Source organism: Priapulus caudatus, unplaced genomic scaffold (genome assembly GCF_000485595.1).
Source record: "Priapulus caudatus unplaced genomic scaffold, Priapulus_caudatus-5.0.1 Scaffold204, whole genome shotgun sequence".
NCBI lineage: Eukaryota > Metazoa > Priapulida > Priapulimorpha > Priapulimorphida > Priapulidae > Priapulus > Priapulus caudatus.
Genome location: NW_014577265.1, coordinates 312,074 through 338,715, shown reverse-complemented (window position 1 = coordinate 338,715; position 26,642 = coordinate 312,074). Strand labels below are relative to the sequence as shown.

The following is a 26,642-nucleotide window of genomic DNA, read 5'->3' as shown; positions in this document are numbered from 1 at the left end:
ACAATAGCATGGGTAATAGTTTTGGCTTGCGCCCCCTTATAACAATTTTGTCATTAAAATAACTCTCATGGACATACTTTTGGTTATGGTTGATACTGTTTGATTCTATCATTGTGTCGCATTTTAATTGTAACTATTTTTTGACGGTAAGATCACGTATCTTTAACTTTTAGTATAATATATTCTCAAGATGGTTAGTTTAATGATATAATTTTACGAAGCAACATTTTAAGTGTATACTATGTCTTAGCCATGAGACATATAATTTATATGACAGGCCCGTAGCCAGCTTTTCTATGGGGGGGGTTCGTTTTCCAATTTTGCAATTTGCTAGCAGGAGCGTAGTACAGGATTCTGACAGGAGGGGGGTCTAACCGTAACCGCAAAGTTGAGAGCACGCGAGGGGGGGTCCTGGGGGGCTCCTCCCCCCTAAATTTTAAAATTAGACCCCCTCAGATTCGTTTTCTGCGCGAGTCAAGGGGGGGTCCGGACTCCCTGGACCCCTGTAAACGCCCCTGCTCGGTCGGCGAAGCGACCAAGCGAGGGAGGCCGAAGCGACCGAGCGGGGAAGGGTTGGGAGGGGGGTGTTCATGTTTCACCCTCCCGCACGATGGAGATTTTGCAATTTTACACTAAAATGAGCGACCTTGAGGTGGAAACTTCTTGCGAAAACTTTCAAAAATTATTATTTTGGCTTGGTGGGGAGGGGGCGGTGCTCGGGGGGGGGGGGGTTCGTTCGAGCGCCCCCGAACCCCCCTGCTACGCTGCTAGATGTATGCATATCCGAATCTCCCTTGTCCCAACTTCTGCGGCGCTGACTTCCTTGTTTCGCATTTGAGTGAAATTTGTTTACTTCATTTTGATAAATACGTAGTTGTAGTATTTCAAAGTTGACGCTGTAGTCATTCATGCTCGTGGTAGTACGATTGAATCCGCTTATATAGCAGCTACGCGGCTGCCGGCCGAGGTGACAAAGAAGCCAACACCGCTCAATGAACGCGTCTCGTCGCTGGCTCGGCTATAGCGAAATCTCCAGCCAAGTCTGCGGTCATAAATAAGTCAACTCGCTGTCCTCGCACGTGCGGCCGCCCTGCGACTTGGGCTACAACACATGCTCATCAGCGCTACACCCACTCACACCACACACACACACATCACAGCACTCTCATCACGCACACACACCCACACACAACAATCGCGCGCGGTCGCTCGTCGTTTGCATGTGTCACATATATTCTGCACGCTATCATCATATGTTCCAATAATTAAACGTTGATGTCTTAGAGAGATAAGTTTTATGCGAACGCGATTATTATCTACTAGTTTTTTATTAGATAGGATTCATATATACTTTTTAAGTGTTTACGTCTTGTCGGTGCTGATAGATTACGGTGAGATTTTTCGACGGCCATGTAACTTTTTGAGTCTATAAATGAGTAAATCGTCAGATCTTGGACACGTGTCGTCTGACTTGAACACTTGGAATCAGATGTAGCCGTAGCTTGAATGTCGAATGATGTTGGGCAATGTGCTCGGCTCATGTTATGTACTTACGTATTGAGCGCCGAGCAACTATAAGCCATAGGCGATAAACAAATATAGCCTTCCGCTCCGCAGCTAATGGTCACCGGAGGTGGGTCATTGATTGTCATTATGCTTGGCGTGTGGTCGATGGATGTTTAGTGCGTGTTGTGCTGCGTTGTCTCTCCGTAGGTCCTAGTGGATGTCGTATTGTTGTGGTGTCGTGAGTCGTGGTGAACCAGATTCTGTTGGCTCGTGATGTAGTAGCATCGACTAAAGCAGCGAGATGACACGGTGGTAGTGTGCTTGCCAGTCAAGCGCAAGAGTGCCTTTTTCGTTGTTTCTGATGGGCCTGTGTCTTGAGCTAGCTCTTACAGCTCAGTTGCGTTGCCTCGATGCCCTGCCGAGACAAAGTCAATACGGACCCTGAACACGTCTCTCGGACGTCTAAACGCTTCGTGCTACAGCTACCTTTGCTGGACTCTCCTAGATGTAGATATCTTTTGTAAGAGAGCTCGTACATATATCGGCTAAGAATATTGTCAAATATAATTTTACTTGTTCTCAGATTGTATACTCTGGGTGTGTACTGTGAGATATATTAACGTATTGCACAAATTTTTAATGGTTAAATTCGTATATGGTTGTTATCCACTGTGGTAATTCTTGGCAATAAACCTGTTATATATGCTATCTTCCATCTCATCACGGCAAATTAGATGTCGGTTCGGGGGTAAGTGTTAGTGGAGTATGATTAGGGAGCAGACAAGATCTACCGTAAGATACAATTAAGTATGCACTCGACACATGTCCCCTACACGCCCCGCGACTTCTCCCACGACATCGTCTCCCGGACAATCACACAATTTTGCACAATAAAACGACATATATCTATATTTAATACTTCACTTAAATATTACAATGCAATGGGTTTGTACACGCAGAGATTCTCTATCTATCTTATGAAACTCTACAGGGGAATTGTTCTATCTGCTCATCATTAATAGTAGGTGAGTGCATGCGCATCGGCGATATGCAATCCAATAGAGTCTGACTGACTGTAGGAGTTTAACTCTGCACTAGCCGCGCATTCATAGTTCTCCATGTCAGTTGTTAGTATATACGCTGGAGAGAGACTACGAGAATAACTGAGTAGTCTCTTTCACGTTTTAGCACGAGGACGGGTTGAAGTAGCTGATCTTTCACTGTTGAGTAGTCTCTTTATGCGCTCGATGTCTATTGTACATACTCTAGAGGAGAAGGTGGATCCCCTCACGACAAGACTCAAGTTGATATTCTGAGATATGTTTGAATATTAACACCTGTTCGTAAGTGAAGCAGAGAAAGGCTTAGCAATGAAATAAATAAGCAGAAGTTAGATATTATGTTTTCTCTCTAACAAACGGGCAAGAAAGTAGGAATCTTAGGAAGAAGTATGCATATAGCAGGAGACTAATTATACGAACATACCATCTCACAATGAGAAGGTGGATTCTTAGGAAGTTGATATACTGAGGGTTTTATATCTCTAGGAGCAAAAAGGTGTGGCAATCGGTATGGAGTGAGATAGATTGCACATTAATTAGGTTAATCGATTCTCTACAGGATAAGAAACGGCTGAGATCCTAGGAGCTTGAACATATAATGTATAAATTACTTCTACTGCAGGAGAACGTGTGAGTTAGAGGAGAATGATTTAGATATAATTAAAAGTTATTCATCTTCATGCTAGGAGAAGACGCAGGGGCTGCTTTATGGTAAGCAGATTTGAATTAGAAAGTTACGCTTCGTCTATCAGGACGAATATAGAGTGAGGTCTAGGAGATTGGCTTTGATTGACTCGGGCTAATAGTTTTTCGCTGTGCGCTGGATCCGGTAACCGGACAGCGCAGGTAGATGACATTCAAGCGCCGGGCAAGTACACAACGTATGAAACGGGAGAGCAGACGATAAAATAACATTTTCCTTGAAGAAGCCTACTGGAGACTTCTAATTCCCACGGAAATCGTATGCGCGTTGGAAACTCGTTACAACGTGTTTTGCCACGTTGCAATGAGCTCTATCATCCCAGGTTAAGTAGCGAGTTCACGTCACGGGGAGCCAATATTGGATCAAAGTAAGGCTCAATGTTGTAGTCGGGAAATAACAGACTCACTAAGGTGAATTCACTGGATTTGCAGTGAGAGAACTTGTGGTTGTGAATGGAAACACGTTGGGGCGCAAGCAAAGTAGAATCTTTAAAAACCAAGGGTTGAAAGATAACAACAAGCTCAGAGGAGGCGCCTCTTCGAGTTAATAATTTAGATGGTCAAGAGATTATGTTTACATGTAACCAAGATTCTCGTTCACTATTGGCCAATAAAGTGGGGCGAATAAACCGAGCAGAGCACGAGATAAGTGCCATAGACGAGCGCTCTCTAAAGATCAATACTCACTACGATAATAGGGGCGGTCGCACATCAGGACAGGGCAACTACTATCAACTTTCTGTCCGACCGAATGAAGAACTCATGCTGTCATATACTGTTTCTGCGCTAACTACACTATTTCTTCCTTCTTGAAATCGACGGCGCGCTTTCTGCTTTTAATGAGCACGACTTACGGGGCGCATGCAGGACAGGGCATTTTTGGTACGCTATAAAGCTTGAGACAAAAAATGAGTTTTTTGTGAACCCAAAACCAATTCCTGTCAATCCTGTTCCCACAAGAACTCCCTTTCAACATAAATAGCTCAATCATTTGTGTTCATCACAAAAGTCAATTCTCTGGTAACACACTCTTTGCTGACCAACCCACTCAATTCTTGTCAATCCTGTTCGGCACCAAATGTACTGTTCAATCCTGGTCCCACGAAAACGTCAATTTTGGAAATCTTTGTGCACAGAAGACACAAGAAATACTCTGTTCATTCTCGATCACTCCTCTGGTACCCACAAAAACTCAATTTTGTGAGCACAAAACTCAATTAGAACACTATCCACTGGAATTTTCGTAAACACAAACACAAAATCAATTTCTGGAATTCTGGATCCCAAAGATCACTAATTCTGGTCCAACGTCCGTGTGTTCCCCAACACAAAACTAACCGTTCTTTGCTCAAGTCACGTTGTTGTTCCGTTTGCCACACAAAATATGGCAGCAAAACTCGTCGATTTGTTGCCCAATATGGCAAACACGGGCGCACGAGTAGAAGGGCTATGTAAGAAGGGGCTATACCATTGGTAAAACTGGGCTGGACGAAATGGTCGAAGCGGTCGCGCAACGTCGTGTTGTGTTCGATTTGTAACTTAGTGGACCATTTCTCCGAGCCCAGTTTCTGGACGCAATGGTAGCCTCTGCTTAGACATGGCGTGTGGCCATATTTGGGCAACAAAATCGTAGTTTTGTGGAACCGGATATGACAGAATTGAGTTTTGTGGAACAGGACTTGACAGATTGAGTTTTGTGTTTACAAATTCGAGTTGGTTGTGGGACAGGATTGACAGAATTGAAGTTTTGCTGCGTCAGCAAAATTGAGTTTTGTGGGACAGGATTCGACAGAATTGAGTGCTCGTGTTCCCAAAATTGAGTTTTGTGGGACAGGATTGACAGAATTGAGTTTTGTGTTCACAAAATTGACTTTTGTGAGACAGAATTGAGTTTTGTGCACAAAAGGGAGTTTTGTAAGACAGAATTGAGCCCTGTCCTGCATGGCGCCCCGTACGAACTGGTCGTCTCTGCCCTCTTCACGTGACGCAGTTTTCCCACTTTATTGCCAAATACGGTAACCAACACGAGCAGGCGACTTCCTCGCTCTTCGTACCTTGGCTTAAAATTCTACTGCGCAGTTCGACACACAAGTCCCTGCATGGCCTCTTGCGCCAGGTTATTCTTGACCAGGGATGAGTCATTGCCAACGTGGCAAACACACGTGTAACGAGTTTCAACGCGCATACGATTTCCAGTGTATAGAGCCGTGCTCTAGAAATGTTTTAGCCAGCTTCTCTTTCTCGTGTTACTCCGGCTATCATCCCGTCCGCCGCTATAGCGAGTCAAGCATTGCTACCTTCATATGCAGCAGCTACATTCATGTAAACTGCCTGCTTACAATATATATATATATTTCAGTAGTTTTACTGTCGGCTTTAGCGTGCATCATGAGATCAATTTCAAGATGTTCATTCACAAGATTACTGCAATTTGCTCTTGACCAAGAGGATACCTACTATGGCTGTTGTTCTCTGTTGTTCGCTGTTCGTGTTTGTCATTGTTGTTGTCGTTGTTGTTTTTTCTGCTGTTTGTCACTGCAAAGGTTTCTTTCACAGATCCGTACGTGAAGGTTGTGCTGGTATGTCAAGGCAAGCGCATAAAGAAGAAGAAGACAACAGTGAAGAAGAGTACATTAAACCCCGTCTATAACGAGGCTCTAGTTTTCGATATTCCAGCGGAGAACATCGATGAATGCGGCGTCTTAGTGCAAGTCAAAGACTACGACAAGTAAGCAGAATCTTGTTCAACCACCCGATGCTCATGCACTCACCTACTAGTTAATAGAATGAGCAGATAGAACAATTCCCCTGTGGCTTACCGTGAAGCATATATAGAGTGTTGCCAACCACATTGGTTGTTTAGAGTATTTGGTTGTTGGGTGTGATTGTCCGGGAGACGATTGTCCGGGGGAGAATGTCGGCGGGGAGGGGGGTGTAATTTTTCGGTGATTTATTGTCCTAGAACCCATTAAAATATCCTGCTGATACAGGAACACAGGTACCTATGTCTCTGTTTGCTAAACCACAGTTACCATGAGCAGCGAGCTAATGTGACTATACATGAGCCTCTTCTATTTCTACATCTAGGGTCGGTAGTAACGAGATAGTCGGCTATTCGGGGTCCGGTATGACTTGTCTCGGTCAGGGGAGAGACCACTGGCTGGAGATGCTAGACAGCCCACGCAAACCGATCGCTCATTGGTAAGCCATACATAGGCCAGTGACAAGCACCTCCCACACACACACACACACACACACACACACACACACACCCGAAGTGCTCCACAGCCCCCACACCCGACACCACACGGGCCCCACCTATATATATATATATATATATATGATCTATATATATTTTATATATGTATTAGTATATATCTCCTGTCTATCATATATATGAATATCATAATCTAATAGTATCTATAATATCATTGTATACCATGTGTGGTGTTCTGTGTGTGTGTGTGTGTGTGTGTGTGTGTGTGTGTGTGTGTGTGTGTGTGCTGTGTGTGTGTGTGTGTGTGGGTGTGTGTCGCGCGTGCTCGTAAGCGTGCGTGTGTGGCGTGCGTCGCACAAGGCGCAACGGTGTAATTTTTTTTTTTTAAACGGTTCCGACTACTTAAACAATCGTCGTCAACTTCCTGACTAACTTTCGACTAGCGCAATCAAAATTTCAGCCAAAACCAGAGTACTTTTCACCGCAGCAGGCAGTGTTATGATCTTTTCATTTTTAGTCTACCCCTACTTAAAAACCAGCCTTAGAATCCATCGCCAGCAGGCGCACGCAGCACGCTGTGTGTTAGTGTAACTGTCGGCACTACCGTCCTTCAGCCGGATCTGAGTGCGTTTTTTTCTTCTCCTCGCGGTAAGGCGCTTGAGTTTCATATAGATCTATTAGACGCGACACCGTACGCGGCTTTTCAACACTTTCTCCGTTTAATACACGTAACTGAACAGCTTAATTCAGCAACCTCCAGCCCGTTCATGCCACATGCACTTGAACGTCGAATAAAAAACGTCCATAACACGAAATATATTTCTAACCAAATGTCTTAATGTTTCTCTCCGTCTCTTTCGCCTATTATTGCCGCTAAGCTTCCTTTATAAATGCCGTTCAAATCTCCCTGCCACACATGCGTCACACCGCACGGGCGCCTGGGGATTCGGCCGCCGCAGTGCACAACCCCACTAAAAATAGACTTCTTGTAGTTATAGCTTCTATATTTCTTGTTATTTGTGCATCGCGCGTGCTGTGCGGTGTACTCAATTGTGTGCAGAGAAGCCATTTGACCGGCAATTTACAGAAGTTTCTCGACCTAAGCCAAGCGAGAGTAGAGACACATGAAGGCTTTGTAGTACATTTACCTTTCGTGTTTATTTTACCATTATTTTTATTTAGCCGTTCTCACGTGTCCGGTGGCTCATTGCGTAGTACCTACCTCTTACTATGTACATGGCCCCTTGTCCCACATTGCCGATTAGTCCAGCGTATGCCCGGACGTGAATCACATTATCTCTCATACGCTGGCAACGCTGAACTACGTGTTTTTTTCAATTTTTGGCGTATACATAGCGTAATTCCTAATGAGTTGGACGTTATACTTAACGTATTCGTAACGTATTATATGAAGGCGTGTTCGATAAACCCTATTAGATATACTATACCCAAGCGAATGCTTTAGCGTGTTGCTCGGCGTTCTCACGAGCTTATGCGCAACGATTAGTCGAAACTCCTGCCTAGGCGCGCGGCAGCGTACTGTCCTGACATCACGTGTCGTTTGCTATACAGGCCTGGCCCGGCTCGACGAAATTTCAATCAACCCCGCACCTAGACATCGCAGTATAACATCACCGCGTCGCAGTACCAACATGCCAAATACCATTTTCTATGCCAATTCCCCTAAAGAGCTGCCAAACGCCATTCAATACGGTAGCTGTAAGTTAGACACCAGTCGACGTTCCGTAAGTTCTGTGGTGTTTGGAACACGTCAAAGACGTTTTGTTTTCCTAAAAACCAATACGTCAACATGCGTTGGAGATAATCCACCTAGGTTCAAAGCACGTTCCTCATTCGGTTAGCAATAAGTTTTGGTCCGCTAGACATTCTCTCGCCGTATTTCGCCTATGAGTAAACTTACAAGTAACGGCTGTGTGAAACGTGTGTCTAACGATCGCATAACTTACCTAACAACTTATGGCCGCGTATGGCGGGACGTCCTGGGCATCCGCTGGTCATACGTCGGGACATTTGAGCATGGCTCAAAATATTCGACGGTACCTCGGCCGTACACGACGTATACCAAGCGTGCTTCAGCGTGCTCAGCCGTGCTTACCGCGTGCTTCCGCGTGCTTCCGCGTGCACAGATTAATATACTAACGCTTACGCCCCTAACTTATTCGACGTACGCCAGCGTATTCACCAAATTTTTTATACGCGGCATACGGCTGGCTAAATCGTCAATGTGTGACAGGCCAATTCGTAAGAAGCGGGGTCATGACAAGCCCTTACTCCCTCCGCTTACGCGGCGATATTCGCCTATCGCCGTAATTCAAGAGATATAGCTGCCTCGGAGCGAAGATCTGCGATTTTATATTTCTGGAGAACACGCGTGTATCACCAAGAGTCACTTTCTTTCAAATATAAGGCCGTTGCTTCCGATTCTCACCCAAGTCTTCGATCTCTAGACGAAGCCTATACAAACAGACCGTGTAGGTGTTATGTCTTGTCTTGTATGATGTAGGCCCACGCGCACATGATGCTAGTTATATAGGTAGTCCGTAATATATCTATTAAGTAAACCTGATTGGCTATTACTTCTGTAGCCAGGCCGCTGTTACTGCTTAGCTCACTAAATACCCAAAATACATTATTTAAGTAACACTAGTCCATGCCCGTTAGGTGGTCAGAACTCTGTGTAGACATTTTTTCATGATGGAACGCTTAGTTGTGTCCTGGCGTCTACCAGCTAGAATCTTTAGCTGCATGGCATTACCCACGCGGCTGAAATGACGTATGCAAGAACTGGCCGTAATGAAGAGTCTTTCACCGTGTTAGACGCGCGCCACCGGTGAAGGGACTGTCTTGTGACTTAAGTCACCACAGCCCAGACATAGCACACACAACCAGCGCGCGCATTAAACACATACACACCACCCACGACACACACCACACACCCCCCAGCACCCACACGACACACGCATACACAACCCATACACTACACGCACCACATAGACCATGCCCACCTCCACTACAACCCACACACCCAGGCACACAAGCACACCTCTCCGCCCACACACACTCCACCCACACCCCACACACACAACACACACAACCCACACACACACACGCACACGCACACGCACGCACGCACGCCACGCCCGCACGCCCCACGGCTACGCACGCATGCACGCACGCACGCACGCACACCCCATGGCCGAGTCACACTACCTAAAAAAATAAAATGGCTTGTACTGAGTATATTAGAGGTCAGTCTGAAGCGTTAAGACGTTTACTTTACGGTTGCCAAATCCTTACCTGCGACATCAGGAGTTTTCTTGACAGCGAGGGCCGCCTTTTCTTGCGGGCGGTGATCTTGTCGATGGCTTAATATCTCGACGGCTGTCCGTGTGCATTTTTCTTGTTTGTGGCCTTAGCTGGGCACTCATTAGCGCGTTCACTACGGCGCGATATCAGCGGAATGCAAATCCGGTTTTTGGGCATCGCGATCCGAAATCCGCGATCTATCAAAGTGTTGAACGCAATATATCACTAATAATCGCGATCAGCATCTGCGCTCCAAAATGACTTTGACTGCGCTTCTTTGCATTAGCGCGATTATTTCGTGTGTGCAACCAATAATCCCGGTATTTCTATCCGCATCATCCAAGCGAGCTGAGCAGTGAGCAGCCGCAGTGAGGCATCATTCGGCAGTGAGCCTGCGCAAGTTCGATTACTAGAATTATCCTCGCTCGGGATTAAGCGGGATTATTCGCTCTGTGTGAAGCAGAACGACCCATTATCTCGGCTATTTCATTCGCGCTTAGCATCGCGGTTTTCTTGTGTGTGAACGCGCCTGTTATAACAATTTTTTGCCGTGTGGCGCTGTTGACGTTGTGTTCTACGAAATGCGGCTCCCTTTAAGAACCAATGTCCAACCCATGGTCTAACATTCTCTGGTTAGCTTAGGTATGGAGCGACTTAGAAAATCTTAGATGGTAACGAATGGAAGAAGTGGAGAAGGATGGAGCGGACGAAATCTTTGGTTATATATTGTTTTTTTACATTTGCCATTGTGGTTTTCGTGTTGTGACGTTGCCCCCGCCGGCTCGTGACAACACTTCCCACTTTTTAATGTTTGCACCGTGAATAATGCAAAAACTTATAACGGGGAAACATAGCCCATGCCACGTGTCATGATCTGTAGAATGTTCCGACGCGAAGCTGGAGAGGATCCCGTTGAGCCAGGGGCGGATCCAAGGCATTTCAAAAGAGGGCAGGCCAAATGACGGCATATGTATGGACTGGGGGGTGCTACGGGCCGCAAGCGAGCCGACCAGCCCGACGCGAGTAGAAGCGAGTGCGGGGGGGGGCAGGGGCGTGTCCCGGATTTGGCCGCAGGGGGGTCTAACCGTACCTCATACTTTGCGAGCACGCGTCGGGGGATTCTGGGGGCCCTCCCAGAAATTTTGAACCTTATACCCCCTCAGATGCGTTTTCTGCGCGAGCCGGGGGGTCCGCGACCCCTGGACCCGGCCCTGTACACGCTCCTGGGGAGTTGTGTGCACTTTTGGTAGGGGCCGGGTTAAAATGGTGGGGCAATCTGGTGCTACTGTACGACGGGTATTTTTAACTCATATTGCAGGCAAGCATTTATGTGTTAAATTTGATGCAGTGGCGTGCCCAGCCTTTCGGTATGGGGCGCGGGATGGGGGGAGGCAAGACCGTCCAAATGTTTTTTTTAAACAACCGAGAAATTACATTTACTGAAATTTTTTTAACCCACTATATATTTCTGACATCATCTGTTCTTACAAGAAGCACATTCACCGATATGCCACTACTATTGCAGGCTAGAGACAAATATGGCAATTTCAAAAATCCCCATCTTGTGATAACCTCGAATATCTTCACAACTTGAAAGAATGTTGTATTCGTATGAGTATGTCCTCCAGAACAAAATAAAATTAGTCCTTTCTCCTACTGCAACATCCCGGTTACCTACATTGTATGACCATATAACAGTTGCAGGCCACGCAATATATCTCTAACAATGTAAAATTCCAATTCTTGCCGGATCTGAGATGTTTTCTTGGCAGGAAAGTTTCAGAAGACGAATGACAGAATTGAATAGTTATGTTAAACATGAACAGGGTCCCTGATTCACAATCTGCCGGAACCCTCATCTTGTAACCTATTACAACATTGACTTGAGAAATTAATTTGTCATTTTTTTTTGTAATTTTTTTAATAGAATGTATTTTTTATTTTTTGGGTCTTAAAAGGGGCACCGGGCCGGATGTGCCCCACTACAATCTGCGCCTCTCGTTGAGCGGTGCGGAACCGTATAGCCGGCCACAGGGGCATCCCAACATCAATCCGCACACCCCACACCCCACCAGACGCACCCACACCACGCACACGCATACGCACACCGTCACACGCCACGCGCCCACGCACAACGCGACATACCTACACCACACAGACCCGACCACACACACGACACACCCACCCACACACCTCCACATTGCCCACACAAATCCCCCACATTATCGCGTAAGGATTAGTAGAGCTAGTGCCTGGTAGCCATAACTATATTAGTATCATAATACATATGAATGATCATGATAAATATAGCATAATAGCATGTACTAATTAGTAGTTCTATCTTATCAGTGAGACATTTCTGCCTAACCTGATACTTGTATTGTGAATATCAAGGAACAAAAAGCAAAGCAAAATCTGCGAAGGTTTTTAACCCTTAATCATTTAGTTAGGTTCGGTTTACTGGTCCTTGTCTAATTTTTTCTCATATTCTTACACTTGATTTCTCTACAAGGACAGAACAAGATTGAGTTTTTATCTGCAAAATTTTCGGAGAGTGGAGGATAGACCTGCAAACCGACGGTTTTTTGTCCAACACTACAGCATATAGGGGCTATATGCTATTGACTAATATATACTATATTATATATACTATTTATTTATATATATATATCTATATATTACTACGTTTCACTGATTTCGGGTATACATGATTTACCCTATCCATTCATCCATCAATCCAGCCATCTATATATTATATATATATATATATATTAATATCCTAATATATCTATATTATATATATATATGCCTTCATACATCTATATCTGCATCCAGCCATCTATATCTGCATCCGTACATCCATCCATCAATCCATACATCTATACACCTGTATTCATACATCTATATCTGAATCAGATTATCCATTCATCCATCCACCAACCCAGCCATCTACACCTGCATTTATACAGCTATTCTGAATCCATACATCTATCCACCAATCCAGCCATCTACACCTGCATTCATGCAGCTATATCTGCATCCATACATCCATCCACCAATCCAGCCATCTACACCTGCATTCATGCAGCTATATCTGCATCCATACATCCATCCACCAATCCAGCCATCTACACCTGCATTCATAAAGCTATATCTGCATCCATACATCCAAGTCCACCAATCCAGCCATCTACACCTGCATTCATACAGCTATATCTGCATCCATACATCCAAGTCCACCAATCCAGCCATCTATATCTGCATCCATACATCTATATCTGCATCCAGCCATCTGTATCTGCATCCATACATGTATATCTCTATCTGCGCAGGTATCAGCTGCTGGAGCATCAGCCGGCTGGTCTGTCCAGCGCTCACAACACGCCCCGTAAACTCAGCAGTTGCTTTTACGCCGGAAACAACGGATGAGAGACTGAAGGGAGGACTGCACATGCGGTGTCCCACATCCGGTCGCAGATCGCTCCGTAGCTTTCTGCCCAGCGTCGACATCCGGTTTAAGAAACTCGACGTCATTGTCGGTTTCAGCGCCGACGACCAGCGGCTACCACGTGACCCAGGACGCCATCTTAGATCTTAAGATGTCCGCATAAAGGTCGCATTCTCTGAGTGTTTTATTCATTTTTGTGTGTTTTCGTTATAGACCGGCTATAGTAACCGTTTTATCTCGGTGTACGTAGAATTGTGATATTCTAGTTTTTACGCCGATCGCCACACTTTCACGTGTGTTCATTACTCTGCGCTGTAGCATCTCCTCTCAATATCGTGCTATTGCGTAAGTTCGTTCGTGCTGACTGCTAGAAGATATCTGCTAGTTATAGTAGGGCCTATATTTTATGCTGAGACGCGGCTACGGCCTGTGCGTATAATTATATGTGTCTATATCGTGTTCCCCGGATGAGAGATTACGCGATGCTGAGAGTGGTGTCGTGTTAACTCGTTCTCAAACCCGGTGTCTAACACAACAGCGCGTGGCTCTTATATAAGAGAATTAACTTTAGCTTTGTTGATTATAATCGAGAGTTGTAGCTTGCTCGCACTTTCCAGGCTAGCTACATGATTGTAAATCATATTTAGATGCAATTTTACGGCAATCACGTATAACCAACTAACCACAGAGCGAACTGTCTAAGCTGCAACGTCACTACGTGACATACTATTTCACATCACCTTTCCTCATATAAGGGGCTCATGTGTTTTCCTGTGTGTGAACTAGCGACACACCTGGTGTGGGCACAGTCCCCACACCAGTATCGGAACCAATTGTGGTAGCGGAAATCCCACTGAGCTACGTGTGCACGCGTTCTATACGTGATTGCCACGGACCTCACTGATTCACTCTTCGTTACACTGACATTGAATGCGCTGTTGTCTGCAACACCTATATCACTAATGACCGACTGCAGAGTATGTCAAAATAGCGTGTCGACCTACTCTCTCACGTGACACAGTGTAGAATGACAGGCGACGTTGGTTCTGTCACTGCGCGCACGGAGAGGAAAACACTAATTGCTAGAAAAAACAGGCCGCGTAAAAAAAATCTCAGTCATACTCCGGCCCTGATAACTCTTGAATCCTCCCCGACAACGTTTGAATTAACGGCACTTCGCGAGTGAATCTAAAAAGAGCATTATGAAGGAAAACGACGCGTGTGGCCAGAAACAAAACACGATAAAATCAAATGAAAACTCGGAAAAACATGAAAACGTAGCAGGCGTGGGGCGTTTCCATCCGTTAACACGCTTATAGGCGCAGCAGCTATGACACTGGGTTTGTATACAGGAGCCATACATGTTCTCGTGTTCATGGTTACCGCTCTCCGAATATAGCACTGTCGATCATATACTGCGTTATTCCTCTATTGTTTAAAAAAACACAACTAAGTAAAATTGCTGGTTTGCAGCGCTCTGTCCCCCATAAATAAACTTTGTGTGCAATCATAGCGCGCACACACAAAATCACAACATACACATCACACGAATTAGACAGAATAGGAACGACAATGCCGCATAGCATTACTGCGTACGTTCCATGTTATATCTATTATGAGGTGAAGGAATAATGATTTATTGACCTCCTCCTCTCGTTTATCATGTGCGGTATATTTAATAAGAACACATTATATTACCATGACGTGCACGTGCTCTGCTAGAATGTATATATTTTCACATATTGCAAACATGGCTAGTGGTTATTAGAAACTAGTAACAAGTTTTTAAATCCCTCTAGACTGTCTATAGAATAGTATAGTAGTCTGTCTACAGTAGTGTAGAGTAGTTCGCTCCGTAATTTACTTGGTTATTAATTTATGAGGGGCGGTTGCAATATTCCATCACTTTTCAACTATTCCTGATCGACAAAATCCGGACAATACATATATTGATACCTGTCCCCTGTACCGAGGAACATATACATAGGGGAAAATTCCCTTGTATTGAAGAACATATACATAGGGGAAAATTCCCCTGTACTGAAGAACGTATGCATAGGAAAAATTCTCTTGCAGTGAAGGGCAGACACTTAGGGAAACTTCCCTGTAGTGAAGAGGAGACACAGGGAGAGATATGTTTTCAATAGTGAAGAGGAGATAGAGACAGACAGAGAGAGAGAGAGAGAGAGAGAGAGAAAGAAAAAGAGAGAGAGAGGAGAGAGCAGAAAGAGAGAGAAGAGAGATAGAGAAGAGAGAGAAAGAGAGAGAGAGAGAGAGAGAAGAGGGAGAGGAGAGGCGGAGGAAAGAGAGAGAGAAGAGAGAGAGGAGAGAGAGAGAGAGAGAGAGAGAGAAAGAGAGAGATGAGAGAGGCGGGGGGAGAGGCAGAGAGAAGAGAGAGAGAGAGAGAGAGAGAGAGAGAGGAGAGAGAGAGAGAGAGAGAGAGAGAGAGTGATGAAGTGAGAGAGAGGGAGATGCGAAGAGGCGAGAGAGAGAGAGAGAGAGAGGGGGGGGGTGGGAAGGGAGAGACATCTGCTCCGTAGTGAAAAGGAGGCATAGACAGATAGCTGCTCCATAGTGAAGAGGAGAAACAGATAGAGATAGCTGCTCCATAGGGAAGAGGTGATAGGGACAGGCGGAGAGAGAAAGAGAGACAGAGAGAGACAGAGTTAAACAGAGATATATCTGCCATGTAGTGAGAAGTATCCGGTATCATCGTCGATTCTAACGATTTCTTGCAACTTGTCGCCGAGTTTTTCCACATACAGCTGTAGTTCCTAATATAACAAAGCTTGTGTGTCCGTGTAATAGGCACGTGTAATCGTATAGTGTCCAGGTTTGTTGTACAACAGATTCTTGTGCTATTGCACTTAAGCCACAGACAGTACAATGCTATAACCACAGAATTGCTACGGTTACTCTATTCTGACAATTACAACATCATAATGACAATTACATACAATACATAGGTGGCTGCGCAAGCCAACCAGTAAATACGATACAATACATACAATACATATCTTATACACCAGGCACATACAGACAAGCGACGGGTTTACAAATGCAGTTCATATTTACGAGCGTGGTATGCATATGGAGTCATGCAGGTCGCAGGCAGGTCCTGGCGGTGTCCGGCGGCAACGGTAGCAGCGAGCAGGTGAGAGCAGCGGAGCCTGGTGTTGACAGCGTCGGGATCTGTCAGGCACCGTGGAACCGTGTCTGCCTTCTTGTCGAAACTGTTCGTTATTTATACTACTGGAGGAATGCGTGGCCCAAGTGTCCTCAAGGCCTTATTGACGATGGTGGTGCAATCCTGTGTCCTTCTCCAGAATTTTATGGACAACTGAAGGTGAGACTTCCTTCTCTAGCGTGAGAACGGCGGTCGGAGTCTTTGTAGATATGATGGAGGCGTAGATGGGAGTTTCTCGAAGCCCTCGTCGAACAGCCTTCTATTGGTACTAAAGTGTCATGCTTTGTGCCATACCGCTGCTACCATGTGCACGCGACGTGTTCGGCTCGCCAATGCTGAAGGTATGGCACAGATTTGACCCTGGTTGGCTTGTGCGACACCGGTGTTAGAGGTACCGCTGTGTCACGCACGCCCGGCGTGCGCGACTTGTCATAAGACTCGTAGCAGTCGTCACCTTGAGCGGGTCGTAATTTTTACTCGTGTTCTAGTGAATCAGTTTCTTGGGATATTCATGGTGCAACTTTCACCTGTTACCTTGACTGACATTTGTCAACTAAAATAACCATGACGTTAAGCGACCTTGAACTAAAATTAACTATGACGTGATGTTGCTTAAGTTAAACGACCCGTGTCGCTGGGGGTTTATACTAGGTTAATTAATTCGATATCTACGTCACTACACTAAATATAGTTTCATGTTACGAGTCAGAGACTGTTGTATTCTCACAAATGATGAGGATGAACATGAATCAAAATAATTTATAATAAAATAACTAAAAACTGAAATAAATAAATAGAGGAGGCATATATATGCGGAAGGACTAATCTAATGCAAGGGATGCTAACTATTTTAAATACTTTATACTAACCCTAGTCTAACATTAATGCGATCATTATTGACATCATCCGGGCAAGTGAAACTACAAACACAGGCATTGAAGTGGAGTGAGTTTAGTTGAGATATATATAACAAGTTCTGTGTGTGATCGGTATTTTACTTAACGGTATAGTATACGGAATCCTTTGCCAACATGGGAATTAACAACTCGAATTCAGTCGAGATACGGAATCGTGGGTCAGTTATTAACAGTAATATGCAACAGCTCTAGTTCTAATATATTGATAATAAAGTAAATAATAAATTTTTATTGCTGATGACGCGAGGAATCACAGACAAGAAGAATGTTTTGCGGAGGTGTTGGTATTGCTACAGGCTGTACTAGTACGGAACTTAATAGGAGCAAAATGTCAAGCTGCTTCTGATCTTATCAGGGGAAGCCATGTGAGCACGTGATCATAACAGCTGGTTGCTGTTCACTGGGTTGGTTGTTTGACCGCTCACGCACAGACGCGCACGTACATGCAAGTACGCGCGCACACAAAAACTCACGGGCTTGTATGCAAGCACGCCCGCACTCAAACACACACGCACACGCACGCACGCGCGCGCGCACACACACACACACGCGCGCGCGCATATATATAGTAGGAACTTTATTTCACTTGTTTCATCATGAATGTGATCGAGTGCAGGGTAGATAAATGTCTACCTAGGCCCAGCGCCTCTAAATATGATAATAGCAGACATAACTGAATGCATGTATTTAAACGTCAAAACCAGACAGATTTTCAAGCCATATCAGGTGCTTTTAAAAGGGGGTTATGTTTAAATTCCGTTTCCATAAAATCGTATATGATATAACGTATATGATTCTACAATGCCCGTCAATTCTCGGAAGTGTTAAAAATATCGCTAAAGACGATTTGTTCTCGTTCTATGTCCGCGGACCATTGAGCACACGCGACCCTTTCGTATCCATTAGTCACGCCTGGCGATTGCTGCATTTCCCTCCTCTATACTTGAGCAATACTGCAATTATATTGCTTTAGCTTTTACTGCAATTCACTCGCAGTGACGCACGCAGGGCATTTTACACGATGGGAAAACCCCGTAATAATATTCCGACGATGAAACTATTGGGTCGAAATGTGTCAAACACAGACGGTCATCACGTCACAACCATGAAAGCGATATATATTTTAATGAATCAAGAATCTTCTTAATAGGCAGACATTTGATAGCTAGAGGGTATATTATATTCCGTACCGTTACCAAAACGGATGAGTAGGTACATGACACACGTTGTTAATACGCGTGCGTATGGCAGGTGATATATGAAAATATATATATATAGGAATATATATATATAGGCAAACATATATGAAGGCACACTATTATCGCATAACTTACCTACAACTTATGGCCCGCGTATGCGGGACGTATGGGCATACGCTGGCATACGTCGGGAAATTTTGAGCATGCTCAAAATATTTCGACGACCTCGCCGTACTACGACGTATACCAGCGTGCTTCAGCGTGCTTCAGCGTGCTTCAGCGTGCTTCAGCGTGCTTCAGCGTGTTTCAGCGTGCTTCAGCGTGCTTCAGCGTGCTTCAGCGTGCTTCAGCGTGCTCAAGATTAACTTATACAAAGCTTACCCATAACTTATTCGACATACGCCAGCGTATTCACCAAATTTTTTATACGTCCGGCATACGCTGGCTAAATCGTCAATGTGTGACAGGGCCATTAGTAAGAAGCGGGGTCATACAAGCCATTACTCCAACTTCGCTTACCCGATATTCGACCATCGCCGTAATTTCAAGAGATATAGAACTGCCTCGGAGAAAGATCGCGATTTTTTATATTTCTGAGAACACGCGTGTATCCAACAAATGAGTCACTTTCTTTCAAATAAGCCGTTGCTCCGAGTTCTAGATCAAAGTCTTCGATCTCTAGACGAAGCCTAACAAACAGACAGTGTATGGTGTTATGTATTGTATTGTATATGATGTAGCAGCACATGATAGATATGTTATATAGGAGTACGTAATATATCTATTAAGTAAACCTGATGCTATTACCTTCTGTAGCCAGGCCGCTGTTAGATGATTACTCACTAATACCAAAAATACATTATTAAGTAACACTAGTCCATGCCCGTTAGGTGGTCAGAACTTCTGTGTAGACCACATTTTTCATGATGGAACGCTTAGTTGTGTCCTTGGCGTCTACAGCTAGAATCTTTAGCTGCATGGCACTTACCACGCGGCTAGAAGTGACGTAGAACTGGCCGTAACTGAAGAAGTCTTTCACCGTGTAGACGCCGACACGGTGAAGGGACTGTCCTTGTGACTTACATACACACAGACCACACACACACAAACGCGCGCGCATATAGAGAAAGAGAAGGGAGAGAGAGAGCGAGGGAGAGAGAAAACATTAGAGAAAGAGAAGGGGGCGAGAGAGAGAGAAGGGAGAGAGATAGGGAGAGAAAAACATTATCTAGAGAAAGAGAAGGAGGAGAGAGAGAGGGAGAGAAGAACATTAGAGAAAGAGAAGGGGAGAGAGAGAGAGAGAGAGGAAGAGAAAAACATTAGAGAAAGAGAAGCGGGATAGAGGGCGAGAAAAACATTAGAGAAAAAAAAGGGGAGAGAGAGAGAGAGAGAGAGAGAGAGAGGGGTGGAGGGAGAGAGAGAGAACATTAGAGAAAGAGAAGGGAGAGAGAGAGAGAGAAGGTGGAGAGAGAGGGAGAGAAGAACATTAGAGAAAGAGAAGGGAGAGAGAGAGAAAAACATTAGAGAAAGAGAAGGGGGAGAGGGGAAGAGAGAGAGAGAGAGAGAGAGAGAGAGAGAGAGAGAGGGAGAGAAAAACATTGGAGAAAGAGAAGGGGGAGAGAGAGAGAGAGGGAGAGAGAAAAACATTAAAGAAAGAGAAGGGGAGAGAGCGAGAGAAGGTTGAGAGAGAGGAACAGAAGAACATTAGAGAAAGAGAAGGGAGAGAGAGAGAGAGAGAGAGAGAGAGAGAGAGAGAGAAGGGAGAGAGAGAAAAAGGGAGAGAAGAACATGAGAGAGAGAGAGGGGAGAAGGACAGAAAGGGAGAGAAGGGCAAAACTAGGTTCATTTCTGTCCATTTTTTTATACGAATAAATTGTTTCAGCTAACAAATTAAAATATATGATGCAGGTGAACTAAAAAATATATAATACTTTTTAGCATGAAACTTTTCTAACAAACTTAACAAGGAAAGTCATACATATAAAACAATTAGATGGTGCACAAAGATCAAGATGCAATGTTCAGGGTGCTTCAATCACACATGAAGAGACTAGACAGTGCTGGACGTAGCTAATCTTATTCCACTCAATACGGCCAAACCACAAATAATAGTAGAGCACTCGGAGAGCACAGACCTCCGCCAAGCCAGCTGAATTCTCTCAATGTGGAATTTTTTATTAATTAATTAATTAAGTGGAAAAATTAATTAATTAATTAATTGGATCCGGATTAGTGCGAGCGTGCAGGTGGGGGAGGACTGTGGTTGCCCCTTAGCCTGTGTTTGCGTGTTTGTAAGTCTACAGCCAGCGCACCTAGCGGAAGTGAACTGGAACGTGCATGTTCACAAACACACAAACCAACACTCAAACATTCGCCGGTGAAAACATAACCTCCGCCACGCCCCTGGCGGAGGTAATTAAGGTACTATAAGTGAGTGAACTGAAAACTGCTGAGCAGCCTGTGACATTTGCCATGCCGGCAAGGTGTTATTTACACAGAAGCATATATGTACATATACGTCTTATGCGGAATTAAACGTACAATGTGAGAGAGTAGCATAATTATTGTGTTTCATCAACATATTATAGCTATATTGCAACAGTCTAGGTCAGGAAACAAACACGTTTTTGTGATATACAGCAGGTAGAACACGACAAATAAAACATTTATTTAACCTACCTACAGTATAGTATATATCTGTTATTTGTTGAAATCAAATGATCAAAATAAATTATGTTCCCATGCTCTAAATGCAGTTTAAAAGCAGGTTTTAATAAGCACTGCAGAATCAGAATTTAAAAAAAATCCATTTGTCTTGATGTCAACGCCGTGAAATAGAGTTTAACGTAAGCACTTCTTCCCACAAGTCATCATGCTCATCGCGGTTTGAATGAAAGAAGCATTAAACACTACAGCAACAAACTCAAGGTGAAGCAACTGAAAGCAAGATAAGACTCTCATGCATCAACTACAGGAGCAAGCACTGATGCATCAACTACAGGAGCAAGCACTGATGCATCAACTACAGGAGCAAGCACTGAAGTGCCTAGTAAACATATCCTACCACCCCTTTCAGCCGGCTGCAGAAAGCAGAAATAACAACACGCAGGATAACCGTAAACCTACGAAATGACGAAGTAGTTCATAGCACAAAATCAATATATCAATTCGCCAATCACTTATAATATATCTGCGTAACATGTTACTTAAACGAATCGTAAAAATTTCTAATGGGTAGCCCTTGAATAATAGATTAAAGTTGATTTTATGATGGAAATTGCAACAAAAACTGCATAAAACATATAAATGTATTACTTCAACATTTCGGGCAAAGGCCGACAGTAACATATAGCTATTTGCTAATATAAACAATATTGCGCATACCTAGGCATTTGCTAGTATATATTATATAATATATATAGACTATAAAAGGTGAATACTGACGCCGTTTCTATCTGTAACACCTGTGATCTGTAATGTGACATCTGTAACATTAAGTGTGTGCCAAAGACAGAGGACTCTAGTAGATCAACATAATAATGTTACAGAAATGAGATAGGAATGTTACAGAAATGACATAGAAATGTTACAGATATGACATAGGAATGTTACAGTGAGATATGAATGTTACAGATGAGATAGGAATGTTACAGTGAGATAAGAATGTTATAAAGATATAACATAGGAGTGTTACGTACAGCTGAGATAGGAATGTTATAAAGATGACATAGTAATGTTACAGATATGACACAAACATGTTACAGATATGGCATAGAAATGTTACAGATATGACATAGAAATGTTACAGCTAAGATAGGAATGTTGCAGATATGACACATGATGATAAAGATGATACGTTGATACGCACACGTTGACGGTGGTGTGTAGTGGGAACATGCGCTGGTAGCGTGAGGAGAATTGCGTCTAGATTTGCACCAGAACGTCTCCCTGGCTTGTTTTTAGTAATGTGTAAAAAATACGCTAATATATACAAAAAAAACTGTAAAATATTAATTAAAACATAAACGTGTTTATTTTTATCAATTACCTGTAATTTATTATGAGAAAGCTACCGTATATTTATCCATCCATCCTTCGTTGCAGTTCTGTGGTTCCAACTCATTGTAGACACAGGACCGCATCCAAGGTTGGATGTTTATCACACATATGTTATAACGCAAGTGCAACTAACATCCAATGCACGTTTATGAAATTATGCTTTGTCTAAAACAATAATTAATAATAAATATTACATGTATATAGTAATAGATTAGCGAGGTTTCTATCTAAGCTTGACCTCCCTCAGGCTGCGATAGGAAACCTTGAACAGTGAAATTAAGCCATATATATACACACAGACACATCAGTTTCATTTATATTGTAAAAATCGTTGCATAGTAAGCTGATGGCATATACGTATTTTGTACTTAGTAAACATAGTTTCACTAGTTGTGATTTTACACATTTTTGTGTGTATGTATGAAATTTCTCACAGCTGGATATACACATGTATGTTTGCGCATGGTTGGTTAGAGCTTACTCGCTGCCTGACACTAAAGAGAAGAGAAAATAGTTCATGAATGAAAGAAATTCCCCTGGCGATGTAACACGAAACACTTTGATATGTACGTTTTCAACCATTGGCGAAATTTTCTATTCACAAGCCCTAAGGGAATCCTTACGTTCATATATGTATACTTATGGTCATGTTATGGTGCATTACAAGTTTCGACATTTTTGTGTGTGACGGAACACACAACCTATGAAATTTATGGGATTTTAATTATATTTCAGGGTGAAATATTCAATTATTGGTCAGTGCCTCCCAAATTTTGATAGTAAGTTAATTTCTTGGATTTAACACAAGATAAATATAAAATCATACTATATCAGGAGCTTATAAAAGGATAATTCCTTTTATAAGCTCCTGACTATATATATATATATAGTCATGTTTCTCCCAGATAGCCTGTACCATGTAGATGTAGCCGAATAAGTGATGTTTCTTTCTCAATTTAACATTTGTTTTTGATTGGTTTGTACAGTGTTAACTGAGCAAAATGTAGTTTCACTCACCAGATGGCTCCGTATTCATACAAATAGTTACAAGATTCCACCTCAAGTCTGTATCTACAGAGCATATCACGATAGAAATAGTTGTAATAATATGTTTCACCCAATAAATATACGATATTATGATAATCGAAACAAGACACTCATAATCTTACATAACATATCTATATTGAGAGCTGAGTGTTTTCCCACGCACAAACGAATAACGACAAACCACGGACTTCACCAGGGGGCGACGTTGTCATCAGATGACAAAATTTTTGATGACCTTCTGTATCGGTCGGCGACACACGGGACAAGGCCTGCCACGCCTACGCAACTTCTTCGCGCACTTGTAGCACGCCACCTGGTGGCCGGTGTGACCGTGGATGATGCTGGCGTTCTTCGGCCGAGAGAGGCAGATGAGGCACGGCAGGGAGGTGCCAGAAGCTTCCCCTAGCTCCGGGTCTAAGCTCTCTACGTGGCATGAGCTGCTCAGCTGTGAAGGGCTATCCAGGAGCTGACTGCTGCAAGGCTGAGAACTACTGATGCTGCTGCTGCTGCATGCGATGAGAGCGGGGTCTGCTGATGCTGATGTTGATGCTGCTGCTACTAGCGATGGCAGCGGTGGTGATGTTGTTGATGCTGCTGCTGCTGCTGCTGCTGTAGGTACTAGCGGTGGCAGCGGTGGTGATGTTGTTGATGCTGCTGCTGCTGCTGCTGCTGTAGGTACTAGCGGTGGCAGCGGTGGGGATGTTGATGCTGCTGTTGCTGCTGCTACAAGCAGTGGCGGTGGTGGTGATGTTGATGCTGTTACTGCTGCTGCTACTAGCAGTGGCGGCAGTGGTGATGTTGATGCTGCTGTTGCTGCTGCTACTAGCGGTGGCGGTGGTGGTGATGGAAGGACTGATACTACTGCTGCAGTTGTTGCTTCTAGTGCTACTGCTGCTGATGCTAGTGGTGGTGGTGGCGGCGGCGATGGAGGCACTGCTACTGATGTTGCTAGTGGTGGTGGTGATGGAAAGACTGATACTGCTGCTGCCCCTTCCGCTTGTACTGCTGCTGATCGTGGTTGCGGCATAACTGCTGCTGCTGTTGGTGGCACTACTGCTCTTACATTTGGCACTTCTTCTAGTGGTATTGCTGCTGCTGCTGTTGCTGCTGGCACTGTTGTTGCTGCTGCTGCTGCTGGTATTGCTACTGTTGTTGTTGTTGTTGTTCTTGTTGCTGCTGCTGGTGCTGCTACTGTCGTTGCTGCTGCTGCTGTCGCTGCTACTGTTGTTGGTGTTGCTGATACTAACATGTCTTCCCCACCACGATTTCTGACAACGCTGATGCCCCAGCTGCCAGCAATACTGCCGTCATCCATGCTGCGACTCCTTGTCCCCTGCCACATGCCACCGGGGGCGCCACCGCACGCCTGTCGTCGTCGCCGCCTCTCTTCCAGCTCCCCGCAGGCGCTGCTGCTGCCGCCGCTTGATAGATCCTGGTCGACGGGAGCAGACGCCGCTCGACAGAAGTGGTGACGTCGCATACGAATGCGCCGCCGCTCCGGCAGCCAATCACGTCGCAGTTTCCAGCAGCGTTCGCAGAAACGTATTCCTGGTCGGTTGAGGATGTGACACTCGCTGCAACGCCACTTATCCTGGAGAGAGAGAGAAAATAACATTAGAGAGAAGTAGAGAAGGGGGAAGAGAGAGAGAGCTTGATTGTCACGGCCGTGAAATGAGTTTAACGTAAGCACTTCTTCGCACAGAGTCCTCATGCTCATCGCGGTTTGAAATGAAATGAAGCATTAAACACTACAGCAACAAACTCAAGGTGAATGCAACTGAAAAGCAACGATAGACTCCGATGCATCACTACAGGAGCAAGCACTGATGCATCACACCACAGGAGCAAAGCACTGATGCATCAACACAGGAGACAGCACTGATGCATCAGACACAGGACAGCACGGAGGCATCAACTACAGCAGGCCAAAGCACTGATGCATCAACTACCCAAGAGCAAGCACTGATCATCAACTACAGGAGCAAGCACTGAGCATTCAACTAACAGGAGGCACGACTGATGCATCACCCTACAAGGAGCAAGCACCTGATGGCATCAACTAGAGGAGCAAGCACTGATGCCATCACAACTCCCAGGAGGCAAGCACTGATGCATCAACTCAGCAGCATAGCACTGATCATGCAACTACAGGAGCACGCAGCCGTGATGCATCAACTCAGGACACGGCACTGAATGCTCAACTACAGGAGCAAGCACCTGATGCATCAAACTACAGGAGCAAGCACTGATGCACAACTCAGGACGCAGGAGCACTGATGTATCAACTACAGGACGCACACTGATGCTCAACCAACAGCAGCAAGCACTGATGCATCAACTGACCAGGAGCAAGCACTGATGCATCAACTTCTGTACCAGCAGCAAGCACTGATGCATCAACTACAGGAGCAAGCACTGATGCATCAACTACAGCAGCAAGCACTGATGCATCAACTACAGCAGCAAGCCTGATGCATCAACAACTACCAGAGCAGCACTGATGCGATCAACTACAGGAGGCGCACGCACTGATGGCATCAACTACACGAGCAAGCAGCACTGATGCATCAACTACAGGGAAGGCACTGATTCAATCACTACAGGAGGCAAGCACGATGCATCAACTTCTGTACCAGAGCAAGCACTGCTGCATCACTACCGGAGCAAGCACTATGGCATCAAACTACAGGGCAGCAAGCACTGGATGCATGCAACTACAGCAGCAAGCACTGAGCATCAACTAAACAAGAGCAAGCACTGATGCACTCACAACACAGCCGGGCAAGCAGCTGAGCATCAACTACAAGAGCAAGCCGCTGATGCATCAACCACCGGAGCAAAGCACTGATGCATCAACTTACAAGAGCAAAGCACTGATGCATCACTACAGGAGAAGCACTGAGCACTCAACTACAGAGCAAGCACTGATGCCTCAACTACATGGAGCAAGCACTGATGCATCAAACTACAGC

At 44.5% G+C, this 26,642-nt stretch overlaps 2 protein-coding genes across 2 annotated transcripts in view; one reads left to right on the top strand and one right to left on the bottom strand.

The window, feature by feature from the left end:
- LOC106807266 (synaptotagmin-6-like) overlaps nt 1-14,666 on the top strand; it is a 53,107-nt gene extending 38,441 nt beyond the window's left edge. The window contains exons 7-9 of the mRNA XM_014809562.1: nt 5,826-5,997; nt 6,357-6,470; nt 13,146-14,666. Coding sequence (XP_014665048.1) covers nt 5,826-5,997; nt 6,357-6,470; nt 13,146-13,242 — 383 coding nt within the window. The 3' untranslated portion in view covers nt 13,243-14,666. The remainder of the gene's footprint in view (nt 1-5,825; nt 5,998-6,356; nt 6,471-13,145) is intronic.
- A 7,906-nt stretch (nt 14,667-22,572) lies between these two features.
- Nucleotides 22,573-26,642, bottom strand: part of LOC106807260 (E3 ubiquitin-protein ligase Mdm2-like) — a 22,652-nt gene continuing 18,582 nt past the window's right edge. Inside the window, exons 8-9 of the mRNA XM_014809556.1 lie at nt 24,590-25,261; nt 22,573-24,232 (exon numbers count right to left, since the gene is read on the bottom strand). Coding sequence (XP_014665042.1) covers nt 23,882-24,232; nt 24,590-25,261 — 1,023 coding nt within the window. The 3' untranslated portion in view covers nt 22,573-23,881. The remainder of the gene's footprint in view (nt 24,233-24,589; nt 25,262-26,642) is intronic.